This window comes from Ochotona curzoniae, unplaced genomic scaffold (genome assembly GCF_017591425.1).
Source record: "Ochotona curzoniae isolate NIBS_2020 unplaced genomic scaffold, NIBS_Ocur_1.0 contig_883, whole genome shotgun sequence".
In the NCBI taxonomy this organism is placed as follows: Eukaryota; Metazoa; Chordata; class Mammalia; order Lagomorpha; family Ochotonidae; genus Ochotona; species Ochotona curzoniae.
Window position 1 is genome coordinate 13,698,088 of NW_024466599.1, and position 19,395 is coordinate 13,717,482.

General features: G+C 41.8%; 1 protein-coding gene across 1 annotated transcript in view; it reads right to left on the minus strand.

Moving 5' to 3' along the window:
- Positions 1 to 19,395, minus strand: part of APOB (apolipoprotein B) — a 38,204-nt gene that overhangs the window by 2,555 nt on the left and 16,254 nt on the right. Inside the window, 13 exon segments of the mRNA XM_040992733.1 lie at positions 226 to 409; positions 516 to 630; positions 1,166 to 1,646; positions 1,722 to 8,737; positions 9,410 to 9,783; positions 11,120 to 11,265; positions 11,716 to 11,903; positions 12,029 to 12,204; positions 12,795 to 13,005; positions 15,014 to 15,135; positions 15,775 to 15,957; positions 18,363 to 18,574; positions 19,032 to 19,199. Of these exon segments, the coding sequence (XP_040848667.1) occupies positions 226 to 409; positions 516 to 630; positions 1,166 to 1,646; positions 1,722 to 8,737; positions 9,410 to 9,783; positions 11,120 to 11,265; positions 11,716 to 11,903; positions 12,029 to 12,204; positions 12,795 to 13,005; positions 15,014 to 15,135; positions 15,775 to 15,957; positions 18,363 to 18,574; positions 19,032 to 19,199 (9,576 nt within the window).

Below are 19,395 nucleotides of genomic sequence, written 5' to 3' on the forward strand. Positions count from 1 at the left end.
TGCTTATACAAGGTTTTGTGTGTGTGTGTGTGTAACAACTCTATTCAAGAAAGGGCTCATTGTGATACTTTCTAGAAAGCAGTTCCTTGGAAAAGACTTCTTGTCTGCAGTATCTGTTATTTGATCTACAAGCGTTATGAGCAAATACTTTGCCTTGAAGGAAATGTATCCACCCCGCTTCTCTACTAGCACTTAGCAGTATGTGACCTGCTAGATGGGATTCACCTGAGGGAGGAAGTAGAAGTTCCACTTCAAACTATCTTCACCATTTACCAAATCCATGCCTATGGTGCCAACGGCTGGAGAGGCTTCCCAGAAGGAGAGGGTTTTGCCATCTCTTTGGTAGTACATGTGGAAATCAGTGAGTGATGGGCTAGTGACATCTAGGCGACTCTCTCCTTCCCAGTCCCTGGAAACAGAGGAGAAGGCAGAAGGTGAGCCATCCTGAAAAGAGTGTGGAGATGGTAAAATCACGGCTTCTCAAAAGGGGTGAAGAGTCAAAATAAGTCCCATACCAAAGTCCTTTGTACTTGATTCCTTCTTTGTACTCTGCACTGAAGTCACGATGTGCAAATGTTCCTTTGGTCTCACAGATGAACACTCCATCTTCCATTTTGTGTGTTCCCACAACTGTATGGGAGAGATTTTGTATTTTGTTAGATTAACAACCATAAGATGTGAAGACTTTCATTGTTAAAACCAGGAGAATTCCATTATAAGAAAATGCCTTACTTATATTTGAAAACATGTAACATGCAGTTTATATTGTTTTCAATGAACAGGAGAAGTTACTGTCATAAAATCTTTGCAGAAAAATCTGGTTTTTTTGGGGGGGGTCTGTTATTCTTGATTTCAGCAGATTTTTTTGGGTTTGCTTTTTATCTGTGGGTAAATGTGGGAAAGTTTCAGATAATTCATGCAAAATGTGTATCTTAGAAACAGCTATTCTCAGATTTCAATTTTTGGGGGTACTGAAGTAAACTTCTTTTAATTCTACTTTCCATGAATGTTTTGAAGTACTTTTGTACATATTTTTGTCTCCTTTATATATGACTGTAGGGAGTAATTGTGCCTCTGGTCATAACTCATTATTCACATGTAATTATTTACTCACAATTATTAGAAACATGTGGTGTCTAAAAGAGGAGGTATGGCATCTCCTTACCATTGAGGTCATATTCCAGGAACTGGATGGTTGAACTGCATGTGGAGTCCAGGAATGTTTCAACATGGTCTTCCTTGTTTTTCAAACCAGCACTCCAAGTGGCATTATACAGGGGAGAGGCCAACCCAAATTGTGTAGTCAGTGTGCCAAAGAAAGGAATGAAAATTCCAGCAGGTACAGACAATTTGGTGGAAGGAATCTGAATAGTCTGCTCAGGCACGGTGATGGAAGGTAGCTCAAACTCTGCAATCTTGTTGACTACCTCATTTAAATTCAAAACAGTGCTGCCAACTGGAATACTGTTTGGAAAAGTGAGCTGGGACACAGTTACCTGAAATTCAGGAACAGTTATCTCAAAAAAGGGAACTGAGGCATCTTGTGGTCCAGAATAATTTGTTAACACATCAACTTCAGATAATTTCATGCTGGGTAATATTGGTAGGTTGAGGGCAAATGGTGAAGTACTAATCTTCTTATAGATCTTTATTTCATTGAAGTCAAGTTTGTAGGATGGAACCAGAAGATCTGTAAATGGGACTTGGAACATAGGTGTGACAAGAACTGAGTTTAGATCATTTAGTTTCAGCCAAGGGATGATGAATTTATCTGCCAATTCTTGCACAGGAAGAGAGAAAACATAGCCATTGGGGTTCTTGGTGTATACAAGGGCAGTTGAGGCACGAAGATATTGTCTTCTGTTGGTACTAGTGGTTACATCCAGCTTCATGAGGTCCCATAAACTCTTGTCATAAACTGGCAGGATGAAATTTTTGAGGAATGCTAAGTGTCCTTCTAATGACCCTGCAATGTCAAGACGTGCCTCTTCTGGGTTGTTGGAAAGCTGTACTTTGTTTTGAAGAGAGCCCAAATTAAACTGGACCTCACTTTTCCAATTGAGCTGTTGATTCTTAAAATTAGCATTCAGGGCCACATCCTGGCCAAAGTAAGGGATATCAAGGAGATGGTTGGGCTGATTTCCTCGGACCTGAACAAGAGCTGACATTGTCCATGGTGAGAGTTCTAAGGTGGCTTTGCTCGTTTGTTCTCCGTGTGTATAAAAGAAATACTCTAGCTGTAAACTGTTTTTGGCATTGTGTTCCCACATGGCATAGATGCGTTGGAAAGTGGCTTCTCCAGCAAAATTCTCTTTTACTTCAAGGTTCCAGATATCATCCAATCTGGAAGCCCCTTGAAGTTTCACTGAAGACCGGGTGCCCTTGGGATTTAAATAAGCGCTGGCCTCACTGGCAACAGTTCCTGAATATTCCCGTGAAAAGACTGAGCCCTTGATATCTCCACCAGTAGATGACTCAATGGAAAAGTAAGAGGTGAGGCTTTCTAGGTTGAGTTTGTGCTTCACTGCCCCTTTAGCAGTAGAGTGGAGTTTTGTGGAATTGAAATCATACTTTAATTCAATGGATGAAGAGACAGTAGGTTTTGATTTGGTGTTTCCAATGAGTTCTTGCTTGAAATTCATCCTCAAAATGGGAATGTGGACATCTGCAGATGTTGCCAGTGAGACATCCATGCTTTTCTTGGTTAAGCTGATAGTACTGTCATGAGTGCCTCCCAGAAATTTGTTATTCAGAGACAGAGCTGTGGCTAACTTCAACCCTCTTTTTCTTGTCAAACTTGACGTGCCCTCTAACTTGTACTGTAATGCCTCAATGACGGAGGAAGAAGAGGAAAGGAAATGAGCAACAATGTCTGATTGGTTATAAAGTCCAGCATTGGTATTCAATGTAATAACTGTTGATTTAAAAGAAAAATCATAGGTAATATTGCCCATGGCTGGAATAAAAATGTTGTTAATGGTCTTCAATTCCTCAAAATCTGGAAGAGAAATCTTGAGTAGATTCCTGGGGATATGAAGGACTGGCAGCTCTATGGATGGCAGGGTCAAAGTATACGAAGGCACATTGAAACCCAAGTCCAGGATGGTGATCTTGGAGGTGCTGATGGCCTGTGGGATCAGATGGCTGAATGCTGACATCTGTACTATGAATGGTGATACTTCTATGTTGACAATTGGAATGGTGTATCCAGGAGTTTGGAAGGTCCTGGGGACTCTGTTGAGAGAGTTTTCCACTTTATACTTATCAAACTTAAGTTTTGTTTCATTATAGGATCTGGTGAGAAAATCTAATGCATCATTTCCGCTGTTCTCTATATGCCTGCCAAAGGAATTGATGTTCTGACTGATAAACTTGTAAAATGCACCCAACGGAATTGCAATGGAGTGCTTCTCCTTGTTTTTCTTATATTTAGCCTTTACACTTAAGTCGAATGATTGCTTTGTTGTTTTCAAGAATTCCTTCAAGCCTGTTTGTTCCCATAAGGAGTAATCTCTCAGCGGGGGAGTAGTAAGTGTTGTATAAGGTATATTCATTTCAGGAATTGTTAAAGGAATATTTAAGAAATCCAGATTGGCATCTCCATTTATTCCTATGTAGACCTCAAGGCTGTTCTCATTGTTTCCAGCAGAGAAATTATGATTGTATTTATATTGGTTGAACCTGGCACTTGCCTGCCAGCTTGCTTGCTGGGCATGAGCACTCAGAAGCAGTGCATAGTTATTCAGGAAGTCTATTTTACCTGTTAATTTTAATGGAAAACCGACTTTCAAATTCCCTTCATTGTTCATGGATGCAGTAATCTCAAATGGCTGTGCTAAAATAGAGAGAGAATTCTTCAAAATTCCGCTGACTTTTCCATTTAAATGAGCAACATGGTTGCCACTCATCTCTGCCTTCCCTTCTTCAAGCAGTGCTGTGCCTTTGGCGGTTAAAATGCTGTGGCCCAAATACTGAGATTCAATTTGTGACTGAATTTCAAATTTAGAGAAGTTGAAAAGGCCAGAATTATAAGCCACATTTTGGTTTACTTTTAGTAATTTGCTGTTAATCTTATTGGACAATCCAAAGGAAGTGATGGGTCCTGTCATGGTGAAGCTGATTTGTGATTCATGTGTTCCCTCATCTGAGAATTTGGGGCAGGCCCATTTCCATGTGCCTGTTCCAGAAGAAGTCCAGGTCATGTATCCAGCTTCCAAGAGTGTCTTGATCTCATTCCGCAGGTCAGCCTGACTAGAGAAGTCCAGATTAGGGATGCTCAGTGTATGGGAGTAGTTTGTGCTGCTCTCCAGAGCAAGCTGAGTATTCATCTTGACTATCACAGCATTGTGAAGCTCCAGTGTATTTCCTTCTGTGTGCAGACTTGCCATTGTGTCTGACTTTCCCTCAATAGCATTTCCAAAAATTAGCAGTTCACTCTCATGTTGTGTTCTCAGGTACTTGCTGGAGAACTTCATGGATTCCTTTAGAACCCGAGGATTAATCTTAGAGTCAGAGAGTTGTGCATTTGCTTGAAAATCGAAATTGAGGACTTCTAATCTGGATTCTCCTTTAGCAGCAACTGAAGCTGTGAACACTGCTTTTTCTGCTGAAGCAGTTCCATTTTTTATGTCAGCATTTGCATCTAATGTGAGAAGTGGAGACTGGATTTTCAAGCCACTATATAGCTTGCCAAAAGTAGGCACTTTGATGGTGTTTGAGAAGTGGGGAAGCTTGAATTCTGGAATGTGAAGGTCAGGAACTTGAAGATCTTTAAGGCTGAGATTTGGCAGTGTGAATTCTGGAACTGTGATTTCTGGTAAATGGAAATCTGGCAGAGTGATTCCAGCAAGAATTGAGTCCAGTTTCAGATCCTTCAGATATACTTCTGGAATTGGCCACTGCAGCTCACTGGTCAGCATTTGATCAATGGTTCTGATGATCTTCACTTTTATCTCTGCTAAGTCAATTGTAAATGAAGGGATGTGGAAGGTGTTGAGTATTGTGAATTCTGGTGTAGAAAACCTGGAAGGGACTTTTATGTCTTTCAGCTCTTTGAAATTTATTTGAACAGATGGAATCCTCAAATCTGTGAACGGAACTATGAATTCAGGAGTGTGGAAGGTAGCTTCCTGCAGGGCACGGAGACTGACCTCAAAGGCAGGCATCGTCCCCAGGGGGGTCTGGATTTCAGGAACAGTGAACCCCTGTTCCACCAAGGCTTTCAAGTTTTCAGCCCAGTCTTGGATGGAATACTGCTCTGCCAAGTCAGTAAGGTTCTTAGCAGCAAGCCTCCACCAGTCAGAAATGTAGGTGACAAGAGTACTGTAAGCTTGGCTTGTTAGAGACAAGTACCTCATTAGTTCCTGCTGCATGTCCATTTGATAAACTCGGTCTCGTATGTCTTCCAGGGTCTCTACGAATTTAGCTTTCACATGAATCAAAGATACGGAATTTAAAGCATCCTGTAACCAGTCAATGGCTAAGGTTACTTTAGTGTCCTTTAGCTTTTCCAGACAGTCCAAGACCATTGCCTTGACATCTTCCACAAACAGTTTCAGTGCTTCTGCTTTCTGGGCTAGTTCCAGAGCCTGAATTGCATGGTTTATTTTGTGAGTCACTTCTCGAATTTTGTTATTGGTTTCATCTACAAACTGGTGGTAATCAAATGATTTTAATTTCTTCACCAGCAAGTCAAGGAATCTGTTTACTTCTTCAATTAATTTTTCAAAAGTCAATGCTTTAAGCTGTATGACAGCATCATCCATAAACCCAACCAACTTCTCAAAGTAATCTTGTATCTCTACTCCTTGTAAGACATTGCTTAGTTTCTGAATAGTCTCGTTCAACTTGTATTGGTGGGCCAGCTCCACCAATCTATCTACTATTTCTTTGATTTGTTGGTTTACTTCATATTTCTTAATCAACTCAAGAACTGTCGCTCTCAAAGCCTTGACATTTTCAGTTATTTCAAAATTTTCAATAAGATTTATAACAAAATATTTGACATATTCAATAATGTCCCTTATTTTGTGAAATGGAATTGTAGTTCTCAATTGAGCTAAAAGCACTGTGACATCAAGAGCTTCAATCTGTTGTTTCAGTTTCCCAGCCAGATGTGGGATGTCTACATTCTGAATCTGTGTTTCAAGCTGTTGCAATGTTTCTTGTATCCAGATTCTGATTTGATACTTGGTATCCACATTTTGAATCCAAGATGCAGCACTGCTTTCAGTTTTGTTAAGATCAATATTTTCAATGAGCAAGTACAGATTGTGGATTGATTTAACTAAATATACACGTAAATGATAATGTTCATCAAGAATTTTTAATTTTTCAATGATTTGATCTATAATCTTAGCTATAGCTATTTTAAAATCACGTAGATCATAATTATCTTTAATATACTGATCAAATTGTATCACGTATGTCTGCAATTGAGACAGTTTTTCATTTAAGTTGATTTTAGCATTATCCAATGCACTTTGTAGATCATGATCTGTAAGTTTATAATTTTTTGTGAAGGCAGTTAGCTTTTCCTTGGCACTTAAAACTTGTTTCTCCCAATTGAGTGCATTCAGATAGTCATTAGCTTGCTGTGGGAGTTTGCCCAGGGTTGCTCTATAGCTCCTCACAAACTGATCAACATTGATGCCTTTCAGTTCTCTCTGTATGGTTTCCAGTGCTGTAACCAACAGCATGCGATTCCTCTCAAAGTATTCCAGCAGGCTATTCAAGAAAGGGAGGTTGATAGTATGGACATCTTGGTTCTTATCATACTTTATAAAATATACAATTGTGAATTCTTGGGGCTGGTCAATAGCATGTCTCAGCTCTAAGGCATCAATAACGTTGATGGGCTCCCTGAGTAGAAGTGGCACTTCAATTGGGTAGTCTAGCATCATCAGGTCAACCAGAGCTCCTCCTTTAAGCTCCACACCGATTTTGTCTTTGTTGTTGTAAGCCTCAAAGTCCTGGCTGTACTCATTGTTGTTTATTTGAGTCCTAAGTTTCCAGGTGCCTTTCTGCTCAGCTGGAGAAAGCAGGGCATTGACTTTGTGGTCAAAGGTGGTACTGACAATTCCCCTGGTCAAGAGATGATGCCTTAAAGATCCTTGGTAGTCATGAGAGAAAGTGAAAGCCAGAGGTTCTGCTTTCAACACGAACTTGCTATATAGCTTTCCAATATGCTCTCCCCATAGAACCAGTTTCCCATTGCCATTTGTAAGTGAATCAATGGTTAAGCTAAATGGGCCCATTACAGAGCGGAAAATGTTGTTGAAATGGAGGGACTCTGAATTATAATTTGTACTGATGTCAACAGATGAAACCAGCCAACCAATGTCTGTGTTGATCCGATGGTTAAATCTCACATCCTGAACTTTTGCCACAGTTTCTGCTTTATAACTCGCAGACAAGTCAGCGTAAGAAATGATGTAGCCGTGTTTGATCTCGTCATTGTGGTAGACTCCCTTTAGGTCACCAGCCATGTTCAGCTTCAGGGGTTCCAGCCGTAACTTCCCACTGCTGGTCAGACCAAAAGCACTGTATTTCAAGTCACTGTTTAAGGTAGTTACAAGAGAATAGGGCTGCAGCTGGAAATTGAAATTTTGTTTATAGAACTTGTCAGAACTATAAATGTTGTCAGCTTTTGAAGATAAATCCAGTGATAAGCCTGCAATGTTCAGATTATTTGTGTAGTCAAATTTCATTCCAGCATAGGAACCCATCATGTCATTGGAAAGCTTAAGTCCCTCTTGACTGATTTTGAAATTGAAAACATTCTTGCTGTCGGCACCCAGAATCATGGCCTGATACGCACTTCCCAGGGATACTTCTGTCAGGGAGGCTTTCCCGTCCAGGCTGAATTTTGCATTGTGTTCCTTGAAGCGGCCATTTGTTATTAACTTCCCAGATGCTCCTGAGAGGGCAAGTTCTGCATTCAGCTCACTCTCCAGCATCAGGGGACTGTACCTCAGACTGGTCGTTGCACTGGTAGATATTCCATTTTGGCCAATCCTTAATGTTGCCTTGTGAGCAGCAGTATTAATTTTGTCAGTGCCCAATATATCTGCATTTAATTCAAGAACATGGGAGTTCAGCAATCCAGAAAGCAGGGCGAAGAACCGCAGGGACTTGTAATCGGCCTGATACTCAGCACGTAGCAATGCATTTTCTTTTGATAAAATCAGATCCAATTTATTGGAAGTGGCAAAGTCCTCATACTTGCCATTGGCATCAGATTTCAGAGTTAACTCGTAGTTTTCATATTTCAGAGAAGCACTGTTTTTGAAGATGCCCCCTTGAAGATCAGAAGTGGAGGTGAGAGAGAGGGCTCCATCTTCATACCTTCCTATTATCTGGTTGGTGCCCTCAAAGTAGGAGGAGTTGAACTTCAAATTGGACTCTCCACTCAGCCAGCCAGTGGTCAAATCCTTCCGACAAGACAAGCCATACATGCCTTTGGCATAAAACGAAGAGGCTCTGAATTGCCCGTCCATTTTGACTTCTCGGATGTATAAATGCTGTTTCTTCTTTGAGTCCAAGTAGATCGAGGCAGACATTTGTGGTCCCAAGGCACTGGATGCATCAAATGTTAGGAAACCTTTCGAGGCTGGGTTGCCTCCCACTTTTTCTACGTGACTGAATTTGAAGTTGGAATGCAGAAATTTGTGGCGTAGAGCTCCGTCACATGATAATGTAAATGTATTCCTATGGTCATACGTTGTTTCTCCAGAACCTAATATAAAAATCAAAGACACACTGCTTAACTTAGGTAAGAAACCCCAAGAACTAGCATCATCTTGAAGAATATTTCATTAACAAAGACACATTTATCTGGGTCAGTTGTGCAAGAATCTTCTTTGCCTATAATGGTAAATGTAAAATGAGTTAAAGACATTCCTCCAGGAAGCCTTCCCAGACCACAGGGGATGTTTTTGGGCTCCCTGATCACATTTTCCCATGTACCTTACACTTGACTATACCATCTTTCATACTGAACCATGACTGATTGTTTGTCTGTCTGCTTTCCTTTATTTTTGAAAAAAAAAACCCACCACCAGTTATTTACCAAATGAATAGATAGACACAATTGTACATATTTTGGGGATACTGTGTGACATTTTGATATATGTATGCATTATAAAGTGTCTAATAGGGTAAAAAGATCGTTCTCCCTACACATTTACATTTCTTTGTGGCAAAAATATTCACAATCCTATCTTTGTTTCTTTCTAGTAGCATTTTTACTGTTTATGCTTAAGAAAATTCTCTGTTAGTTGGATGGATGAGAAGATTTCCAAGGAACAAAGGAACTACCAGTAGGAAAGCCAAGTTCTTTCCTCCATAGAAGAGCTCTTCCATTAGAGCCTATAGCAAATGAGTCTTGTATACCCTTTGCATGGCTCACCTTGCACACTGTAGGAAAACAGATCAACAACAGAGTCAGCCTTCACATGGTACCGAGCCTGAAGGCGAAAGTGTTCCGCACTGGTATTTCCACCCGTGTAGCTGGCAGACCAGTTGTACACATTGCTGTAGATATTTGTGGAGAGGTCTAGAACACCGAGGAGAGGCACTCGAAGTTGATACAACTTGGGAATGGTAAAAGTGGGGACTTGAAACTCCTTAGGTGGCAGATAGAATCCCACAGGATGGAAGTTGAGGGCTGGTGTCCTTATGGTCTCCAACATCTTTAGATCTTTGGAGGATTTGCCACCAAGAGGCAAAGGAATATCAATTATCATGACGTTCTTGTTCAAGGTGTATTTGACCCGGCCGTCACTGAAATGAGAAACAAACACAGTGTCCCTAGTCAGACATCAGGAATACAGAACTCTGTACTCTTCCATTTGATTTTCTAAGCAGTGCTGTTAACTGCCCAGTTCTAGAATCCAGTCTACACACTTCCTCCTGCTACTTCGTTGGCCTGAATCCCCTTGCTTTTATATCTACCTGTCAAACACTCAAACCATTTCAAAAGTCCTAGCTGACTTCTGTTCTCAGAGTGAGAGTCCTTTCCAGCTATTTCAAGGAATATGTCACCACTTTGGTTATGTAATTAGTTATTTGTTCATTTGTTGCTGTCTTCTGGAATGAAGGACCTCATCTTATTCAGTTTCTGTCTTCATATGGCAATTAATTTCATATTTTACACAGAAGGGAAGCTTGATACATGACTGCTAAACTGAACTAAAATTGCTCGAAACACGGAAAGGACACAGATGTGAAAGTCAGGAAACTTGAGTTATGGTTTTAGCTTCCATTAATTGATGGTATTATCTTAGTGACCTGCTCTCCTCTCACTGATTGTATCTGACACAGTAGGTTAAATAGCATCCTCTTGCTGACTTCAGAGATGGCCTTGGATATCAAGTGGGAAAAAATAGCTTCAAACATATTGCAACCTTTTTGGTATCACACACACATAACAGACCATTACAATAACTTGTAAAGCTGGCATGCAGGGTGTAACAGATAGTATCAAATGAGTTATTTATTGTATGCTCAAAGGTGATTGAAGGTTGCCTGTACAGCATCCTGATGGTAGGAGGAAGATGGAAAACCAGCACCAGGGTAAGGAAAGTCCTGTGTCCTCTGAAGCTGCCATACCAGTGCCTGGGCAGAAATCAGGCATTTCATCATCATCTGGCCTTTGAAATGTTGCTGCCCAGTTACTGACTATGGAGAGACAATGAACACAGGGACACAGGCCATAAGTTGCCTTTACCCTGAGGATAACACAGAATAGTATCTAGGAAAGGTAGCAATCTTTTGATCTCATGCTTTTAAAGAACATTTTTTCATTAAGTAAAACAATAAAAGCAGCATCTGTATTTTTGTAAATACAGAAATGGACCCAATAGTTTGAAATATGATTTCCCTGTAAGGAGTAAGCTGTATTGCTCTGCTGATATGCTCTGTCAAATGCTGCCTTTATTCAGTGCTCAAGGGCTTTAGTGACTCAACATCAAGCCACTAGCCAGTGGTCTTCTGGCTACTCTCAAATTCTTCCCACACAAGTATGGGTGTATCTAGAACTAGAAAATGGGGGAGGAAGGGCGTTTATTTACATAAAAAACTTCATGGCTCATGAAGGATCTCCAATTTCTTCTTTTACCTTTTTAAGAAGAGGTTTTCTGGGATATGAAAGTCTGGCAATCCCAGTTTCTGGAGGTTCAATTCCTGGAGGGCACTGAGGTGATACTGCAAAGTCTGGGCATAAGGAAGACTCTGGGATGCCTTTTGAAGCCAGGTGTTTGTAGCCTGCAAAATGATTTAACAAAAGATTTTAAGAGTAACTGGCATGGTTGAGCCTCAAAGCACAATTGACATTAGGTGCTGATGCAGCTTTGGCAAGCCAGTCATTCAGTAGGATAATGCACCGGAAGTTAAGAATAAGTCACGGAAATTACTCTCTTGGTTGTCAGTCACTCATGTCCTCCTTTATATTACAAAGGAGATATATAGCATAGCCAAACTCCAATCAGTGCCCTGAAGCTTCCTTTGATTTGTTTAGGCACAACCAGCTCTTCACAGCTTTGTGTAGTTGGGTAACTACATATGCATGAAACTTTTCCCTCAACCCCAGGAACTCCCTGGGAGCAGAGAGCAGGAATTGCACATCTTTGGATATCTCCCACACCTGACTCAGAGTTGAGGGGGTCATGAGCACTCAGAATCATGCATTTATTTTGCTGGCTTATTTATACTTACACGTATTAATTTGGAACCCACGTGCCGGAAGGTCATGTCTGTTTGAGGAACTCTGTAATCCAAAAGACTATTGGCATACACACGCAAACTGCTAGGATAATCAGACAGATCTACAGGGAAATTGGAAGCCAATTTTTTGGTGTCCACATTGGTGCCAGCATTCCATTCAAATTCAATCTTTTCATTATCTGAAAACAAACATATGAAATGGTTGTCACTGGTACCAGCTCAGTTCATGAGCTATGGCTCTCACGGTCTGCACTTCAGCTCACAGTGCCCTTGAGACTACGGCCATGGAGGAAGAGAGGCATACCGTAGCGCCATGCCACCCTCTTGGAAAGTGTTGAGCCATAAGCAGTAGCAGATGAGTCCATCTGGAGGAGCAGTTTTGCTTGAGACCAGTGGGTGAGGATCTCACTTCTGGCTTCTGCTTGTAGGCGCGGTATGGAAATGACACCTTTGATTTTGCCTTCTCCCCTCATATCACAACTATTGAAAAGAAAAATGACATCAATGATTTTTTCTTTCTGCATCCCAAGGAGATATACAGAATTTCAACAGTTAGTAATTGCATTTCTGGTGACAAAAATCAGGTATGTCAATGGAACCAAGTAATAAGCATAGATAAAGCAAACTTACTAAGTTCCAAAGCCAACTTTCAGCACACATTTATGACTCTTCAGTGAGAAATATGGGGAAAGAGATGCTTTTTGAAAGTTGTTTGAATCCTACTCTGCCATTTACGTGCTCTGTGGTCTCAGAAAACTGATGAAGCCTTCTCAGCTGTCATTTCCTTATATCTAAAACAGGGATTTCATACATACCTTGCAGCTTATTGGTAACCCTGAGATAATTTCTTTGAAGCACCCAGCACAAAAGCACAATACATAAATAATAAGTGCCTAATAAATGGCAGGAAAATTCAACTGGACATATGCAGAGAATCGAGATTTTGAGAGCTGTTTTTGGGTTGTAGATAAAGAGCGTACCTGGCTTGGTCACCTTGAAATTGGAAGAGGAAGAAGGGACAGTGCACCAGATGCAGCAGCTCAGGGCAGATCACCTGATGCCTTCCTTACCTCATGTGGCCCATGAGGGTGACCTCAGTGATTTTCTTGTTCTGAAAGTCCAAGGTGAGTTTGTAGGATTTTTTGTCCTTCTCAGACTCATTGTTAAGTCTGAGGATTGTCCCAAGGTCAACGTTAAAATCTGGAATTTGGATGGCACTGGACAAAGTCCTACTTTGCCGGTAGTATTTGAACATCATGATAGCCTCAGTCGGCTTCACACCTGTGACCGTGTACAAGAGAATAAAGAAATATGTGAAGAATTTATGGTTAGGAGGGACAGAGAAGAGGCCCAACAACCCACAGTCTTCAATATGCTGAAACAAGGGCACAGTTCAGGAATGGCAGATAGATTTATATTTTTTAGATCAGATCTCATTCAGTCTGCAGATATTTATTGATTACCTATTAAGTCCTGGGAACTGCTCCTTTTTCTGCTGCTGGGGATGATATGGTCAGTAAGCAAGTAAACTAATTATGTCTGATGGTAATAGATGTTATGATAAAGGGTAGAGAGGTGGGAGAAAGGGATGCCTCACATGTGGTGGTTAGAGAAGTTCTTTCTACTAAAGGGATTTGTGGGCAGAGGCCAGAATAAAGAAAGGCTGGTGACTGGAGTTGTAGTGCAGTGGGAAAACCTACTGCCTGAGGTGCTAGAATCCTATATGGGCACTGGTTCATGTCCTGGCTGCTCCACATCTGATACAGCTCCCAGCTCCCTGCTGATGGTTTGGTGTAAAGCAAAGGAAGATGGCCCAAGTGTCTGGGACCCTACCACCTACATGTGAGACCTGGGTAAAGGTCCTGGCTTCTGACTTTGGCCTGGCCCAGCACCGACTGTTGTAGCCAGCTAGGGAGTTAACCAGCAGATTAAACACACTTCTTTCTGTCCCTTTCTGTGTAACTCTTTAAAAAAATCCTTTTTTTATTTAAAGAAAGGCTGAGCTATGCTGAGTTCTGGGGAAGAATATTCCAGATAGAGGGTAAGGAATGCAGAGGCCCTGAGTGGGGAGACTACTCAGTGTGGTTGGAGTACTTCCGGGTCAGGCAGACATGTCATCTCCGTGTCACTCCTTGCCCAGCCCTGGGCTTCCTCTTCCCCAAATCCCCCCCTTTTTTTGTAACAAGATTCATCGGCTTCTTTCCATTCCATGTTTGCCCATTTATCATATCTTTTCCTATGTTCCTTTTACAAAACAGTGTTTTCCCAGTGTGTACTCTTACCCTCCAATGCTTTTTTGTAGTGTTCCTCCCTGGCTTCGTTTTGTGATATAGTATACCCACATTAAAAAAAAAAATTCCAAAGCCAACCCCTAAATGTATTGCATCCCCTAAAACATGTTTATTCAGTAACATTTTCTATCTTAGTAAATTCAAATCCCATTTTTCTCATTTCTTTAGACTAAAATCTTACTTGTGATGGTGGTTTCTTTGTTCCTGACATTCAGCATCTACTGCATTAGCAAATCTTGTTAGATCCATCTTAAACGTTGGCCAGCATCTGATCATTCCTCTGATCTCCTTTGCCACTACTGCAACATGGAGCACCCTACCACCTCCTCCCTGGATTATTGCAATAACTTACATACTAGTTTCTTTGCCCTTGTCTTCCAAGATTTTTTTTTTTCACAATATGAAAAGTCATATAAAATCATGAGAAATCTTTAATGCCTTCTTATTTTATTCATATGCAAATCCAAAATTCTTATTATGGCCTGCAAAACTATGTTTCTCCCACCTTCTGTTATCTCTCTGACCCCATCTTCTACTGCTTTTCTCCCCTCTCTCTGCCTTAGCCATATTGGCTTCCTGTCTTTTCCTCAAGCTTAGCAGCCATTTGGCAGCCACAGGGACTTCGCACCTGCTGCTTCCTCTGCCTAAAACACTCTTGTCACATGATTTTTCTCCCTTCTGCTCCCTTTACCACCAAGGCTGTTCTTTATGCACAACAACATTGCCATCCCCCATCCCTCCTCCTGTCAGTCCTTTCTGTGTCTGGCTTTTCTCCTCAGAACTCTCTGCCACCTTGAGCCTTTCCTTCTTTGTTTACTATAACCTCGATGAGGACAGAGACTTTGTTGCTCCACTGTTGTAACATGAGTTCTTAAATAGGTCTGGCCTTTATTGGACATCCAGTTAATATTAAACATGTTAAATTCAGTATGTGCTCCTTGTGAATACTGAACCTGAGACTGAAGGCTGAGACAGAGCAGCCCTTCTAAGATACTTGCCTTCTGCCTGAGTTACAAATGTCAGTGTATCCACCAAAGCGGCGTCATCTCCCTTGAGTTCATACGTTGCACTGGCAGAATACTGCTCTACTTCTCCAGTAGGTGCCAATTCCAGCTCAAATCTAAAAATGTCACAGGGCATACAGTGTACAATGTTAGAGGTTTCAAAGATGTTGATGATGTCTGCAAAACAATTCAGTCTCAGGTGCAACAAAACATGGTCATTCTGTTAACACCGACTCTTGCCCTTACTTGATGATCATCTATTGTGAGTTCCACAGTCACCCCATCTTCCCCCTGCTTCCACACACCCAAAAACTCAAGGTAAGGGCAGACCCTAAGATCCCCAGGGGTTTTGAGGTACCCAGAGCAGGGGCTGGTTGGGTGTGTCCGCAAAGCTGAGAGCAAGCGGTGATAGTGGAGGGCTGAACCTAGAGAGCCCTGAAGCACCATGAAGGCTTTGAGTACTCCAGTCAGCTTCACAAAGATTGCATAATTGTGAGTGGAGGATCAGAAACACAGACAACAAATTAGGAGCAAATCAGGACCTATGCCATGATCCATGATCTCATCTAGTGTGTGAAGGAGTGGGAGTGGACTCCCAAAGTGTTGGTCAGGGGACACAGTTTTAATGCACAAATGGTGCACACCCTCAGGGGTGGTGACATGGGTCTACAACACAGGGCATCTTCCCTTTGTCCTCCTAGGAGTTCCTCTTGTGTAAGGTGAACAGATGCTGGCCATGCACTGAGACGTCTCACCTGGTGTCTCCTGTCAGTGGGTAATAGGAGGCAGAATCTGTGGAGCTGGCGTTAGGGTAAGCACCCATGATGCAGTAGTTCAGACCAGTGAAGAAAGGCCTGCAGGTTGACCAGGACTGCCTGTTCTCACTCGGAGGTGGAATCACTTCTGTTTTGGTGGTGGAAACCAAGTGCAATGTGTTGCTGGAGAAGAAAAAGGAAACTTGATTTATCTTTAAGTCATAAAATGGAATGAACATTGCTAATTCTTGCCATGTGATGACCTCTTATCCTTTTCTTTACGTCCTATCTGTCTTATACCTTGTTGAAATGGCTGGCCTATTGGGAAAGAAATAATAGGAAGAGTACTGATAACTAAAAAGCTCTTGTGTTTCAAAAGCTGCACTGAGTTCATTATGTTGTTACCTGTAATCCTCCAAACAGGAGGCAGTGGCTTCTCAGCTTAGAGGAAATCCAGGCTCGGAATGCTACGGGACTGATTACTGGGACTGAACTTGGGTGTAGTTGTCACTTCAGACAGAGCTGGGGGGAGCAACCAGCTCTCTTTCCTCTGAAATTTCTCTATGGCATTTCTGGCTGTATTAAATACTGCTAAGACTCTCTCTTGTCACCTCTTTCTTTCCCTTCCAGCTCTCTGTTGTCTCCTTACAACTGAGAGAATTGGTTGCCTTTGCAATCCCCATTTCCTTTCAATGTGTTTCTCACTTAGCTGTGAATTGACGCCATCATGACTTTGAAAATGCTTTGATCAACATTTCCAGCTCCTTTCTTGTTCCTAAACCACAGGGATATCTTTAGACTGTATCTCCCAGAAGCATTCAATAGATGAATGCTGAGGATTTTAGTGGCCCTAATCTCTGAAGAAATTATGATACCTTTTCCCCATATATATAATTGAATAATGAGTAAACAAGCAAGTTCAACAATGACCAGATTCCTTCCAATGGTGCTTTCCTCTGTATTAGTTCCTTATCTTGGGGGTGCTCTAAGATCAAAGCTTAGCTGGTGGGCTGGACTGAAAGTGCTAGTATCAGCCTTCCTACAGAGTTAGCCCCTCTGGCTACTGCTTGGCTCCTAGGAATCAGGACCTTGGTTCTTCTACCTCTTGGGTCACTCATTCTTTTGGCTGATATGTCCCGTCTCTGTCCATAAGATTATGTGTTCCACATTTCTGCTGTACTAGCTCACATCATGAGATGGCAACCTGTAAACAGTGATGATTCTGAAATCTGTATTTGGAGTCCCTTTCCGATGAGATAATTCTAATTCCTCCCACCTCCAACCCCAGCAGCACAGCAAGTGCAACCCATCCAAAACTGCATCTGTCACCTTCCTCTGAAGCAGCACGCTCTCTTTAAAGTTTCTCTTTCAAGGAAGGATATCCCATTGCCTTTGTGTTTTGTTGTTGTTGTTTCTTATTCCTATGCTCAGTCAGTCACCAAGGGCTCACAGTACCGATTCCTAGAAAGTCCTAGAGCTTGCTGATCCACCATGCTGTCCTCTGCTCCTCAATCCCCATTTCATGACTGTAATAGACCCTAATCACTCTCCTTGTCGTCAAGTGCACCTCATTCCCACTCTGGCATTAGAGTGCTTCTTCAGAAAGACAATCCTGTCTTTCTTATGTTCCTCTTCAACCCTTTTTACCCTCAGAAGAATCCAGACTCCTTATGATTACTTCCAAGGCTGGCCCTGGTCTATGCCCTGCCTTGTCTCCACACATCATCTCTTATGCTCTCAGTGCACTTTCCCAGACTAAACCTCTTTTAGTTCCTGGAACCATACTTCCTCTCTCTTTCTATGGGACCCTCATTCTGTTATTTGTCAGGAGAATCCTGGCCCAGCCCTTAGTAAGTAAGATCGTATTTCCTTGTTTTTTGGCTGGCTCAGCTTATGTGATACATAATTTTATGGTGCTCTCCAACTCTCACTAATTTAATTTCTACTTCATGTATTTTTTCCCCATAAACACCACCTCCAGGAGGTCAGTGATTTCACTCAATATGCTTGTTACACATTAGGCAATCAAATACTATCATTGAATAAACAAATATGTGTTTTCAAAATGTAGAAAAATAAGGCAAATCAGTGGTTAGAGTTGTGATTGAGAGTGGAAATATCAATACGAGACTGCATCCCAAGATCATGGAATTAGAAATTTCATGTTTTACCTGCAGAGCCACCCACCACATAACAGTACATCTCTTAATACTTTTCCTGAGGCCAAATGTTAATTTACCAAGGACAGTTACCCTAGATGCAGTTTTTCCTCATTCTCAAAGCAAACAAATGACAGGAAATAACAACCTAATAACTGCTGGTTAGCCAGTAGATGTTAAGTCTCAATGCAGGAAGACACAAGGCGATCTAGCAAAATGTGAGGAGAGAGAAGGGTAATTATTTGCCGAGTCAAAGATAGATTTCAAAGTAAGTAATTCAGAATCTTTGCTCCCTCCTCCTTTCTCCTTTCACTGGATCCTGAATTATCTCAAAATAGCTGTCAAGCTTGGCCAAATCCTACAGATATATTTGTGCATCATCAATTCTGTCTTCCACTCTGACTAGGCAGACCTAGGAAGAGGCATTACCTGGCACTGAACAGCTTCACTGGCCCCTTTGGGGAAGGAATGATGAACTTCAGCTGCCCAGCCTTTAGGGCAACACGAGCTTCCAGGCCTGACTCATGGAAGAAGTTGGTGTTCATCTGGATGCCGCTCCTGGCAAAGTCCGGAATGATGATGCCCATGTTGGTCACAAACTCCACAGACACAGAGGGCTTCACCACCAGCTCGGCCTGCATCTGTAAGCCAGGAAGCAGCCTGTTCAGTTTTGTTACATACCTCCACCTCCTAACAGAGCACTCACCCATTCCCACCTCTGGGTAAACTCTCAGTTGAGGAGACATTACTGTAGCTCATTTGGAGGAAGAAAGCCAAATTCCCAATTCCCCAGAGCCAGACCTCACTAGCCAGGTCTAGGAGTTGACTGAGTTAAACTTAAGCATAACCCATTAAAAGATGACAAGAGCATTCATCCACAGGGAGAGAACAGCTGGCTTCTCGTCTTACTTCCATACCCCAACTGGAGCCAGTGAAGTGGTACATCTGGGGAGCCCTAAATTTTTTTTTTATAAAAATCAATGACATTACTACTGTGACAATGTATTTAGTCTTAACCAAGAGACACATACGTAGAATGTGCACAAGGAATCCATCCTGGAGTAGAAGTCCCACCTACGGAAATCCAAGGAGACTCACATGGCTTACGTCCAATTTCATTCCAGCCTTGGTTCCAGGAGTGATGACTCCAGAGGAGGATACTTGCAGTTGTAACCCGACTCCAGTGGGGAGCTCAAAGGCATTGTCCATGAAGATGTAGTGAAGGAACCAGTCATCCTTTGACCCTTTCATTATGGCCTCTGCAATCTGTGGACCCAGCAGGGGAAGGAAACCAAGAGTAAACCTCATCAAAGTGGGGTTTGCTAACTGTCATCTTCCATACATTGAGTAATGATTGCCTTTTATCTAGAAAGAAAGGGGCTAGCATAGTTTGATTAGCTGCTCAGTTTCATAAATACTAGTGATGACTGGTTTCAACAAGTCAAAGTACAAATCATTACAT